Source organism: Hemitrygon akajei, chromosome 2 (genome assembly GCF_048418815.1).
Source record: "Hemitrygon akajei chromosome 2, sHemAka1.3, whole genome shotgun sequence".
In the NCBI taxonomy this organism is placed as follows: domain Eukaryota; kingdom Metazoa; phylum Chordata; class Chondrichthyes; order Myliobatiformes; family Dasyatidae; genus Hemitrygon; species Hemitrygon akajei.
The window spans coordinates 163292182-163306058 of NC_133125.1; the positions used below are offsets into that span (position 1 = coordinate 163292182).

The window sequence follows — 13877 nt, forward strand, 5'->3', positions numbered from 1 at the left end:
ACAGTTCTCTTGTAGACAGCACAAGATTTTCTTCCAGGATTTCCTTGTATTTTGCTGCATTCATTTTACCTTCTACCTTCACAAGCCTTCCAGGGCCTGCTGCAGTGAAGCATCCCCACAGCATGATGCAGCCACCACCATGTTTCACGGTCGGGATGGTGTGTTTAGTCTCATGGCCAAAAAGCTCAATTTTGGTTTCATCAGACCATAGAACTTTCTTCCACCTGACTTCAGGGTCTCTCACTTGCCTTCCGGCAAACTCTAGACGAGATTTCATGTGAGTTTTGTTCGACAGTGGCTTTCAATTTGCCACTGTCCCATAAAGCTACGACTGGTGAAGCACCTGGGCAACAGTTGTTGTATGCACAGTCTGTCCCATCTCAGCCACTGAAGCTTGTAACTCCTCCAGAGTTGTCATAGGTGTCTTGGTGGCCTCCCTCACGTGTCCTCTTCTTGCACGGTCATTGAGTTTTTGAACTGAATTGAATTTAATTAATGTTATTACTTACATTCTTCATATACATGAGGATTAGAAATCTTTACGTTATGTCTCCGACTGAATGTGCAATGTGCAATTTATAGTAATTTATAATAAATAGTATGTACAACAGGACAGTCAATATAACATAGAAATACAATTGTATCAGCATGAACTAAGCAGTCTGACAGCCAGGTGGAAGAGGCTGTCCTGGGGACTGTTGGTCCTGGCTTTTATGCAGCGGTACTGTTTCCTGGATGGTAGCAGCTGGAACAGCTTGTGGTTGGAGTGATTCAGGTCCCCAAAGATCCTTCAGACTCTTTTTACACATCTGTCTTTGTAAATATCCTGAATAGTGGGAAGTTCACATCTACAGATGTGCTGGGCTGTCTGCACCACTCTCTGCAGAGTCCTGTGATTGAGGGAAGTACAGTTCCCATACCAGGCAGTGATGCAGCCAGTCAGGATGCTCTCAGTTGTGCCCCTGTAGAAAGTTCTTAGGATTTGAGGGCCCATACCAAACTTCTTCAACCGTCTGAGGTAAAAGATGTGCTGTTGTGCTTTTTTCACCACACAGCTGGAATGTACAGACCACGTGAGATCCTTGGTGATGTGCTGTTCACCCTCGCAAACCCAGATCCATTGATGTCAATAGGAGCCAGCCTGTATCCATTCCTCCTGTAGACCAAAACCAGTTCCTTTGTTTTTGCAACATCGAGGACGGCAGATTTACAGCTGTGCCATATTCTTTCCATTTCATGATTATTGACTTAACTGTACTCCAAGGGTTATTAAGTGACTTGGAAATTTTCTTGTATCCATCTCCTGACTTGAGCTTTTCAATAACCTTTTAGCAGAGTTGCTTGGAGAGTTCTTTTGTCTTCATGGGGGATACTGACACCAGCAGTTGGTCCCAGGTACGGGTGTATTTTTAACTGCAGTCCATCGGAACACCTCGACTGCACACAGGTCTCCAAAAACAGATTTCCGTTTAATTAATTCCTTATCCGTGAATTCCGCATCCGCGAATTCAACCAACTGCAAATCGAGAAAACCCGGAAGTGCTCTTCCAGCACTTGTTGTTCCAGCATGTACAGACTTTTTTTCTTGTCATTATTCCTTAAACAATAGAGTATAACAGCTATTTTACATAGCATTTACATTGTATTAGGTGTTATAAGTAACCTAGAGATGATTTAAAGTATACGGGAGGATGTGCGTGGGTTATCGTGGATCAGGATCGGAAAAAATCAGAAGTTCTCTTACTAAGTAAGTCAGAACAGGTACATCCGGTATTATTTAGTGTCGGTTAGTCAAACGTTTGTCTTAGTATATAGTATATATTTTACCTTTCTATGCATATAAAACGCTTAAAACGTATGTTTCAGCGCCGGCTCGGGAACGGAAGTTCCCGAGTTTGATCCAGTAACAGATCGCTATGGAGTGCGCTCTCCACCGTGCCGGGTTGATGTGGAGGATCAAAAACCCAAAACCCCAAAACCCAATAATTAAACCACTGTGTTGTTCAGTAATAATTGTAGCTTTCATCGGGGCAGAGTCTTTCTCACTTCATCCTTTAAAATTGTTTCGATCGTTGACTGACGTAGCCTAATGCTTTTCCAATGACTGATGGTGTTTCAACTTTTTCCGATCCCTTTATTATTAACACTTTATTTTCAATCATGATCGTGATTCCTTTCTCCAATTTAGAATCTCAACCCATGGAACGGATCTATATTTTTACATATTCACTTTGAAACTAATGACATTGTGGTCACTGGATGCGAACTGCTCCCCTACACAAGCTTCTATCACCCGCTCTGTCTCATTCCCTAATAGCAGATCCAGTATCACACACTCTCTCATGGGGACTCTGAAATACTGATGAAGGAAACTTTTCTGAACACATTTGACAAACTCTATCCCACCTAGTCCTGTGAGAGTATGGGATCCCAGTCAATATGTTGAAAGTTAAAATCACCAACTACAACAACCTTGTGTTTCTCGCAACAGTCTGCAATCTCTTTACAATTATGTTGCTTTAAACACCATCCGCCTGCCACCCCAGTCGGGGTAGGGTTCCCCTTGTCCTCACCTACCACCCCACCAGCCTCCAGGTCCAACGTATAATTCTCCGTAACTTCCGGCACCTCCAACGGTATCCCACTACCAAGCACATCTTTCCCTTCCCCCCTCTTTCTGCTTTTCACAGGGATCGCTCCCCACGCGACTCCCTTGTCCACTCTTCCCCCCCATCCCTTCCCACCAATCTCCCTCCTGACACTTATCCTTGTAAGTGGAACAAGTGCTACACCTGCCCTTACATTTCCTCCCTCACCACCATTCAGGGCCCCAGACAGTCCTTCCAGGTGAGGCAACACTTCACCTGTGAGTCGGCTGGTGTGGTATACTGCGTCCGGTGCTCCCGGTGTGGCCTTCTATATATTGGTGAGACCCGACGCAGACTGGGAGACCGTTTCGCTGAACACCTACGCTCGGTCCGCCAGAAAAAGCAGGATCTCCCAGTGACCACACATTTTAATTCCACATCCCATTCCCATTCTGATATGTCTATCCATGGCCTCTTCTATTGTCAAAATGAATCCAAACTCGGGTTGGAGGAACAACACCTTATATACCGGCTGGGTAGCCTCCAACCTGATGGCATGAACATTGACTTCTCTAACTTCCGTTAATGCCCCTCCTCCCCTTCTTACCCCATCCCTGACATATTTAGTTGTTTACCTGTTCTCCAGCTCCCTCTGGTGTTTCCCCCCCACCTTTCTTTCTCCTGAGGCCTCCCGTCCCATGATCCTTTCCCTTCTCCAGCTCTGTATCACTTTCACCAATCACCTTTCCAGCTCTTAGCTTCATCCCACCCCCTCCGGTCTTCTCCTATCATTTCACATTTCCCCCACCCCCAATACTTTCAAATCTCTTACTATCTTTCCTATCAGTTAGTCCTGACAAAGGGTCTCGGCCCGAAATGTCGACAGCGCTTCTCCCTATAGATGCTGCCTGGCCTGCTGTGTTCCACCAGCATTTTGTGTGTGTTGTTAGAAGTCAAGTCAAGTCATATTTATTATCATTTGGACCATAACTGCTGGTACAGTGCACAGTAAAAACGAGACAACGTTTTTCAGGACCATGGTGCTACATGAACAGTACAAAAACTACACTAAACTACATAAACCGACAGAAAAACTACACTAGGCTACAGACCTAACCAGGACTACATAAAGTGCACAAAACAGTGCAGGTATTACAATAAATAATAAACAAGACAATAGGCACAACAGAGGGCAGTAGGTTGGTAGTCCGACGGCTTGGGGGGAAAGTCTGTTACATAAATAAACAGCCGAATGGCGGCGTCTGGGATTCCGTCCGTTTCTGTACTCCCGCTGAGTATTTCGTTGCCATGGATGTAGTGCAATTTAATGTCCATTGGAGAGCAGAATGGATGGGAGAGCCGGCCAGGTAGGGCTTGCTTTTTTCCTGGTATGGATTCCTGCCCGCTCACCTCGTTTCCGCTTCCTCGCACACCGTTTATGACGGCCCCACCTCTGGCTACCGGCATCAGGCGACTCCAAGGACTGCCGGCCCGATTCCCTCAGCAAACAGACATTGGAGAGCAGAATGGACGGGAGAGCCGGCTGGCTGGGGCTTACTTTTTTCCTGGCACGGACTCCTGCCTGTTCGCCTTGGTTCCGCTTCCTCGCACACCGCTTACGACGTCCCCAACTCCGGCCATATCTCTCCCCCTCTCCAAACAGCCGACATATCAAAAGGAACAGCAGAAACCAATACAGTTTAGCATCAGTGGTGTTGTAGGACTCTAACTCTGGGTTTTTCCTCAGGGTTTACTCCCAAAGCCATCCCCATGACTGGGAAGAGTCACAAGAGAGCGGAGGATTGAGGTTAGGATTTTCCGTCTGCTAGATGATCTGCTAACCACAGCTGACGAGCCCCATCTGTTCAGAGTGACTTGTTTTCAGATGCCAGTACCTGCTTTTGGCCCTTCTCCTGTCAGTAGAAACGGTTCCACCATGCTTAGTAGCTGAGCCACACTGGAAGGGCAGGAGGTGGACTTGATTGTCAGGGACTATTTGAGATGCACTCCATTGGGAATATTAAATAGGTTGTGGGAGCTTATCTCCACCAACTGCCCTGGTTATAACACCAGGAACCAGTGATCTTGTAGAGATGTGTAAAATCATGAGGGGCATAGTGAGGATGAATTCACAGTCTTTTCCCCTGGGTTAGAGAAACCATTAGACCATAAGATATAGGAGCAGAATTAGGCCATTTGGCCCAACGAGTCTGCTTCACCATTTTATCATGGCTGATCTAATTTTCCTCTCAGTCCCAATCTCCTGCCTTCTCCCCATGTCCCTTCGTGCCCTGACCAATCAACAATCCATCAATTTCTGCTTTAAATATACATAAAGACTTGCCCTCCACAACTGCCTGTGGCAAAGAATTCCACAGATTCACCACTCACTAGCTAAGGAAATTCCTCCTCATCACTGTTCTAAAAGGATGCCTCTCTATTCTGAGGCTGTGTCCTCTGGTCTTACACTCTCCCACCATAGGAAGCATCCTCTCCATATCCACTCTATCAAGCCTTTTGATTGATTTCATTGAAGTCACCCCTCATTCTTCTGAATTCCAGTGAATACAGGCACTGAACCATCAAACGCTCTTCGTATGACAAGCTATTCAATCCTGGAATTATTTTTGTGAACCTCTTTTGAACCCTCTGCAGTATCAGCACATCCTTTCTAAGATGTAGGGCCCAAAGCTGCTCACAATACACCAAATGAGGCCTGACCACTGCTTTATAAAGTCTAAACATTATATCCTTGCTTTTATATTCTTGTCCTTTTGAAATAAGTGCATTACATTTGCCTTCCTCACCACAGACTCAACCTTCAATTTAAACTTCCAGGAATCCTGCACAAGGATTCTCTGGTCCCATTGTGCCTCAGTTTTGATTTTGTATTTTCTCTCCATTTAGAAAATAGTCAACCCTTTCATTTCTTCTACCAAAATGAATGACCATACACTACCCGGCAATGTACTCCATCTGCCATTTTTTTGCCCATTCTCCTAACCTGTCAGTCGTACTGTAGCCTCTCTACTTCCTCAAAACTACCCACCCCTCTACCTATCTTCATATCATCTGCAAACTTTGCAACAGAGCCATCAACTCCATCATCAAAATCATTGACATATAACGTAAAAAGAATCAGTCCCAACACAGACCTCTGTGGAACACCACCAGTCACCAGCAGATAACCAGAAAAGCCCTCTTTATTCCCACTCTTTGCCTCCTGCCAATCAGCCACTCCCTTATCCATATTAGAATCTTTCCTGGGCTGGTAGCTTGTTAAGCAGCCTCATGTGTGGCACCTTGTCAAAGGCCTTCTGGAAATCCAAGGACACAACACCAACCGATTCTCCTTTGTCTTTACAGCTTGTTGTTTATTCAAAGAATTCCAGCAGATTCCTCAGGAAAGATTTTCCCTTGAGAAAACCATGCTGATTATGGCCTATTATATCATTTGCCTCAAAGTACCCTGAGACCTCATCCTTAAAAATCAACCAACATCTTCCCAACTACTGCGGTCAGACTAATTGGCCTATAGTCTCCTTTCTTCTGCCTCTCTCCCTTCTTAAGGGTGGAGTAACATTTGCAATTTTCTAGTCTTCTGGATCCATTGTAGAATCTGGTGATTCTTGAAATATCATTATTAATGCCTCCATGATCTCTTCAGCCACCTCTTTCAGATCTCCGGGGTGCACACTATCTGGTCCAGTAACATATCTATCTTCAATCCTTTCAGGTTCCCATGAACTTTCCCTCCTGTTATGGTAACTTCACCAACATCATGACCCCTGACACCTAGAACTTCCACCATACAGCTAGTGTCTTCCACAGTGAAGACTGATGCAAAATACTTCTTCAGTTCCTCCGCCGTTTTGTTGTCCCCCATTACTATCTCTCTGGCATCATTTCTGAGTGGTCCGATATCCATTCTTACCTCTCTTTTACACTTTCTGTATCTGAAGAAACTTTTGATATCCACTTTAATATTATTGGCTCTCTTGCTTTTGTATTCCATCTTTCCCTTCTTAGTGACTTTTTTAGTTGCCTTCTGTTGGTTTTTAAAAGCTTTTCAATACTTTAATTTCCCACTAACTTTTGCTCTATTATATGCTCTCTTTGGCTTTGACTTATCATGTTAGCCATGGTTGTGTCATCGTTCCTTTCGAAAACCTCTTCCTCTTTGGGATGTATATATCCCGTGCCTCTGAATAGCTTCCGGAAATTCCAGGCTTTGCTGACTGCTGTCATCCCTGCCAGTGTTCTTTTCCAATCAATTCTGGCCAACTCCTCTCTCATGCCTCTGTAATTCACTTTACTCCACTGAAATACTGATACATCTGACTTGAGTTTTTCCTTCTCAAATTTCAGTGATCACCCCCTAAGGGTTCTTTTACATTAAGCTCTCTAATCAATTCTGGTTCATTGCACAACACCCAATCTGAAATATCTGATTCTCTTTTGAGCTCAACAAGCTGTTCTGAAAAGCTACCTCGTAGGCATTCTAGAAACTCCCCCTGCAGGAATCCCGCACCAGCCTGATTTTCCCGGTCTACCTGCATACTGAAGTCCCCCCATGACTATTGTAATATTGCCTTTGTGGTATGCATTTTCCTTCTTCCATAGTAATTTGTAGGCCATATCCTTACTACTGTCTGGGGGTCTGTATACAACTCCTATCAGGGTCTTTTTACCCTTGCAGTTCCTTAGCTCTGTCCACGATGATTCAACACCTTCCGACCCTATTTCACCTCTGTCGAATGATGATATCAGTTTTTGCCAACAGAGCAATGCTGCTTTCCTGCCTGTCCTTTCAATACAATGTGTATCCTCAGACATTAAGATCCCAGCTATAATCTTTCAGCCATGATTCAGTGATGGCTCCAACATCCTACCTGCCAATCTGTAACTGTGCTGCAAGTTCATCTACCTTATTCCGTATACTGTGTCAGTCCTGTGTTCACCCTTTTTGATTTTGTCCACCTTTTACGTTACAACTCATCCTGTTGACTGCAATTTTGTCCTATCAGCAGCCTCTCCTCATTGCACATTGCCTCTGTTCGTGAACCAGCGACCTGACCTTCAGCACTATTATCCACCTTTCCTACGATACTTCTTGCATTGACATATTTGTGGCTCAGAACACAGGTCACACCATGCTCAACCTCTGGATTCCTAACTTTGTCCGAGGTCTTTCCAGCATCTGCCTCCACAAACTCTCCACTATCTTCTGCTGTAGAGGCATAGTTTTAAGGTGGGGGGGGGGGGGGGAGATTTAGCAGGAACATGAGCAGCAACCTTTTTTCCACTGAAGTTGCTATGTGGAATAAGCTGCCAGGGGAGGTGGTTGAGGCAAGCACAATAATAACAATTGTAACAATACTCAGTATTCTGGCTGGTCGTATCATGATCTGGTCTGGCAATCCGAATGCCCGGGAATGTAAGAAGCTGCGGAGAGAAGTGGACTCAGCCCAATACATCAGGGGCAAATCCCTCCCCACCATTGGTAGTATCTACAGCAGGTGCTGCCTCTAGAAGGCAATTCCATTATTAAAGAGTTTCACCATTCAGCCATGACATCTCCTTGCAGTGACCATTAGGCAGAAGCTACAGAAGCCTGAAGTCCCCACACAACCAGGTTCAGGAATAGAAACTGTTCAGTTCATGAACTAACTCTCAAAACTCTAATCACTACCTCAGTACAACACTGTGACAACCTTGATCACTTTGCACTACAACACTTTTATTTTTTCATTCTGATTGTGTTATTTCCTGTAAAAATTATGTATAATTTATGTTTTCATTGTGAGTGCTTCCTCTGTGACTCTATAGCATGTGATGTTGCTGCAAGTGTGTGTGTTTTTTGAGCTGGTGCTTACATGGACTTGTGCATGGAACATTGAAACTTTGAATGGACAATCTGTCGGGCACATGGACAAGGAAGGTTTAGAAGGATCAGGGCTAAACCCTGGCAAAAGGGACTAGTTTGGATGGGGCCTGGTGGTCATCATGGACCAGTTGGGCCGATGGACCTGTTTCTGGGCTGTATATCTCTGCAATTAAACATCAGTGAGAGTGATGAAGTCTCAGAGCCTCCATTATAACAGTCCATTGCAGCCATTTCTGGTTCTTCCAGTAAACACCTATTGACGTGACAGGTGGAGGCTGCTTGGGCAGTTGTGGACTTTCCACCTCATGGAATTTTACTGAACATTCCACATTCTTGCCATAGAGGGAGTACAAAGAAGGTTCACCACATTGATTCCTGGGATGGCAAGACTTTCATATGAAGAAAGACTGGATCGACTAGGCTTATACTCACTGGAATTTAGAAGATTGGGGGGGGGGGGATCTTATTGAAACGTATAAAATTCTAAAGGGATTGGATAGGCTAGATGCAGGATGATTGTTTCCGATGTTGGGGAAGTCCAGAACGAGGGGTCACAGTTTAAGGATAAAGGGGAAGCCTTTTAGGACCGAGATGAGGAAAAACTTCTTCACACAGAGAGTGGTGAATCTGTGGAATTCTCTGCCACAGGAAACAGTTGAGGCCGGTTCATTGGCTATATTTAAGAGGAAGTTAGATATGGCCCTTGTGGCTAAAGGGATCAGGAGGTATGGAGAGAAAGCAGGTACAGGGTTCTGAGTTGGATGATCAGCCATGATCATACTGAATGGCGGTGCAGGCTCGAAGGGCCGAAAGGCCTACTCCTGCACCTATTTTCTATGTTTCTATGTTTACCGAACTAATCCCGCAGGGGCGCATTGCAGATTTTTTCATTGTCTGATTCACTGATCTTTATTCTACAGATGATCTCTTCCCTGCTGTTCCTGAATGGGTCCTGCCACTGGTCGTCACCATTTGTGTTGTAATTGCTGCTAACTCTACTGTGATTTATTGGAATGTGAAACAAAACAGACGCATAAAAGGTACGTTTCTGCAATATTGTGAGGTACTGGCCTGGAAATCCACTGGAACATCTCCCAGTTTCCCTCTAAAATTTCGATGAAAAACCAGAACATTTTCTGGAGAAATCATGTAAAATCCACATTTCCCAGCAGGGTCTGACATTCCAGCAGTGAATGTTGTCTCTGGAAAGAATATTTGTAGCCATAGAGATGGGAAGTAAGGAAGGAAACTGCCCGATGTTGCATCTCCTGTGTCTGCATGGTGACGTGCCAGGAGGTTCAACTGGTCACTGATTCACCTGCTTCCGGTAACTTGGTTCCCGATGTTTGGGCTCCTCTACAGTTATGAAACTGTTTACAGTTTGTATGATAACTTTGTTTAATAGCTCAAACCAAATTTTAAAATATGCATTTTCATCACGTATCCTAACCCTGTGAGCTCTCCACTCACAGTGCCCTACAATGGTCTAAAGAGGCTGATCAGGGGCTGAAGGACAGAATTTAATTTTTTAAGCAGTGAAGCACAAAAAGTGCTGGTGGAACTCAGCATCTGTGGAAAGAAATAAACAGTCACCGTCTCAGACCAAGACCCTTGATTGGAAAGGAAGGGTGAAGAAGCCAGCAAGAACATGGGTGAAGGGGACAGTACAATCCAGAGGCTGGTAGGTGAAGGCAGGTGAGGGAAAAGAGTGGTGGATGAGGGAGAGAATTGAATTGTGAAGATGGGAGATGATAGACTGAAGAAGTGCTGAAGCAGAAGGAATCTTTATTGGAGAGGAGAATGGATCAGGGGAGAGAGAGAAGAAGGAAGGAGCTGATAGGCAGTGGAGGAGAAGCGGTAAGAGGGAAGTCAGAATGGGGAATGGAACAAGAGAAGAGGGAAGGCATCAGAGGGAGGTGATAGGCATGTTAGGAGAGAAGCACTGTAAGGATACCATACTGCCCTCATTGCTGAGGAAAAGCTCCGTTCAATACAGGTTGGCACTTCCATTGTATCCTGGATAATGGACTACCTGACTGGCAGACCACAGTTTGTGTGGCTTCACAGCTGTGTGTCAGACATGGCTAGAAGCAGCACTGGGGCCCCACAGGCAATGGTATTGGCTCCCTTGCTGTTTACCCTCTATACCCCAGACTTTAGATACAACACCGAGTCATGTCTGTAGAAAATTATCTGACAACTTAGCAATAGTGTATAAAGGGAGGTTGGGAGGATGAATACAGGGCCTTGGTGGAGGATGTTTGTCATGGGTCTGGAGGACTGGAATTTGCAAATATCACTCCAGTTGTTAAGAAGGGAGGAAGGCAAAAGAAAGGAAATTATAGGCTAGTTACCCTAACCTCAGTGGTTGCTAAACTGTTGGAGTCTATTATTAAGGATGAGGTTTTGAGGTACTTGGAGACTAATGATAAAATAAGTCAAAGTCAGTGTGGTTTCAGTAACGGGAAATCTTGCCTGACCAATCTGTTGGAGTTCCTCGAGGAAGTAACAAGCAGGGTGGACAAAGGAGAGGCAGTGGATGTGATTTACTTGGATTTTCAGAAGGCATTTGATAAGGTGCCACACATGAGGCTGCTTAGCAAATAAAATCCTATGGATTTCACAGGAAAGATACTGGTATGGAGAGGAACTGGTGGAAGGCAGGAGGCAGTGAGTGGGAATAAAAGGGGCCTTTTCTGGTCGGCTGCCAGTGACTAGTGGTATTCCTCGGGTTGGTTTCCTGTGGTGGAGATATCCAGAACTAAAGGGCACAGCCTCAAAATGGAGGGGTGACCTTTTAGAACAGAGGTAAGGAGAAATTTTTTTTAGCCAGAGAGTAGTGAATCTGTGGAACGCTCTGCCACAGACTGCGTGGAGGCCAAGTCCGTGGGAATATTTCAGGCGGAAGTTGATCGTTTCCTGATCGGTCAGGGCATCAAAGGATATGGGGAGTGTCAGGTGCATGGGGTTGGGTGGGATCCGAGATCAGCAGTCCTGGATGATGGAGCAGACTCGATGGGCTGAATGGGCTAATCTGCTCATCGGCCTTCAGGTCTTGGACTTTGTCAAATGGTGCAAGCTGAATCACCTTCAGCGCAACATCAGTAAGGCAAAGGAGATGGTGATGGACTTTAGGAAGCCTGATCCCGCACTGCTCCCTGTTACTATTGATGGTGAGGACGTGGATGTGGTGAGGACCTACAAGTACCTGGGGGTGCACCTGGATGACAGACTTTAGTGAAGCACCAACACTGAAGCTGTGTACAAGAAGGGCCAGAGTTGCCTCTACTTTCGGAGGAGACTGAGGTCCTTTGGAGTCTGCAGGCCTCTCTGTCTCATGTTCTACCAGTTTGTTGTTACCAGGACAATCTTCAATGCGGTGGTGCGCTGGGACAATGGCATCAACACTGGAGATGCCAACAGGCTCAATAAACCGATTAGACAGGCTGGCTCTGTAAAAGGAGTCAAACTGTGCACACTGGAGGCTGTTGTAGAACAAAGGACCCGACGGAAAATATGGGCAATGTTTCTCACCCTCTGCATGTCACCGAGACTGAACAGAGAATCACTTTTAGTAATAAACTAAGACAACTGTGCTGGTCCAAAAATCACTGTATGGGGTCATTCTTACCCTCAGCCATTAGGCTCGATAATGAGTCAACTCTAGAGGAAGTGATGACCCCTCCTGTTAGACTGTTTGAGGTAACATTTTTAATTCTAATATCTATAATATCCTTTGGCATCAATAAAGTATCTATCTATCTAGAAGGGGTCAGAGGGGAGTCAGAATGGGGAATAGAAAAATAGTGGAGGGAGGGCATCAGAGGGAGGTGATAGGCAGGTTAGGAGAAGAGAGGGGATAAGGAGGGAGTCAGAATGGGAAATGGAAAAAGAGAGAAGATGGGTGGGGGAGAAATTCATATTCATGCCATCAGGTTGGAAACTAATATCAGGTGTTGCTTCTCCAACACAAGAGTGGCCTCATTGTGCCAGGAGAGGAGGCTCAATATGTCGGAATGGGAATGGGGATCGGCATTAAAATGGTTGGCCACTGGGAAATCCTGCTTGATGCAGGTGGAGTGATGGTACCGACAAGACAGTCCCCCAATCTACATCGGGTCTCACGAATGCAGAAGAGATCACACTGTGAGCACCATATACAGCTGGTAGCTCACAGCATTTCAAATTCAACACTGAGTGTAACCACTTCAAACCATGATCACTGTGTTCATGTTTTCCTACAGCAACTGTTGGGAATGGTCTTTGTGTTGTCATTTATCGTCTCCACAGCTGCCTGACCCTCTGAGTGTTCCCCATTCTTTCAGATCTCCAGCATCTGAAGCGAAATCATTGTCCTGAAAATTTGTTGTTGTTCTAATACACCACTGGTCTGTCTTTTCAGAGCTGGAACTTCAGAAATCCATCGTAGAATCTGGTAAGAGTTCAATATTGAAATATTCAAAAACTACAAGAAATAGCCGTTTTATTTAATAAAAACATTTTCTTCTGTGAGGATGAATTATTTAAATCTTTCATGACATTGCTCTGTTTAGAGATTTGTATATTAAGAATAATAAACTAATTCCCTGTATTTTACAACCAAGGCTCCTTAAAATAATCTTGATCAAATACAAGAGACCTCAGATTTGGAGTGACCAATCTTCTCTGGGAACATTGGGTTAAATATAATCTGTCGGGGGGAGTGATGGTTGGTGAGCAAAGGTCTTTCATATTTGGGGTAAAGCCGCAGTAAGACTGGATGTTTTCAGTTTAAAACCTCCATTACGACTGATGCAGGATTTTGACCAAAAATATCAAAATTTCACTTCACCCCACCCCAGAGATGCTGCTCACTGATTTCCTCCGCCCATTGTTTGTTGTGTGAACTAATCCTCGTCATGTGAATGAAATGCTCTGGGTGGAATTTTCCAATCCCTTGTGCTTTGGGTGTTTCATCCCAACCTCGAGAACATGGTGGCAAATTCCCAGAACTGGGTTTGTATTTCTGCACCGAAGATCAGTCACCACTCTGACGCAGGCTGGAATATTACAGGGTCAGATGTTGCTGACCCCAGCCCACACTCACCCCGTGTCTGCACCCGTGTTCTGCAGCCCGACAATCCCGAAAGGTCAGAATAATACCTCTCACACCCTCACCTCCCCCAACTTCGCCTCACCTCCCCCACACTTTCCCTCACCTCCCCTACTCCACTCAACTCCCCCTCCCCCTCACCTCCTGCACTCTTCCCTCACCTCCCACACTCCGCCTCACCTCCCCAACTCCACCCTCACTGCCCCCACTCCCCCTCACCTCCCACACTCACCCTCAACTACCACACACCTCTCACCTCCCCCACTTCCCCCTCATCAAATCATCATAGATTTGCTAAGGCTACTGGGGA

General features: G+C 45.3%; 1 protein-coding gene across 2 annotated transcripts in view; it reads left to right on the forward strand.

Annotated features, from left to right (window-relative positions):
• Window positions 1-13877, forward strand: part of LOC140717699 (butyrophilin subfamily 3 member A1-like) — a 96302-nt gene that overhangs the window by 36300 nt on the left and 46125 nt on the right. For both annotated transcript variants that reach the window (XM_073031378.1, XM_073031370.1), the window contains 2 exons: window positions 9396-9515; window positions 12878-12910. In XM_073031378.1, the coding sequence (XP_072887479.1) occupies window positions 9396-9515; window positions 12878-12910 (153 nt within the window). The remainder of the gene's footprint in view (window positions 1-9395; window positions 9516-12877; window positions 12911-13877) is intronic.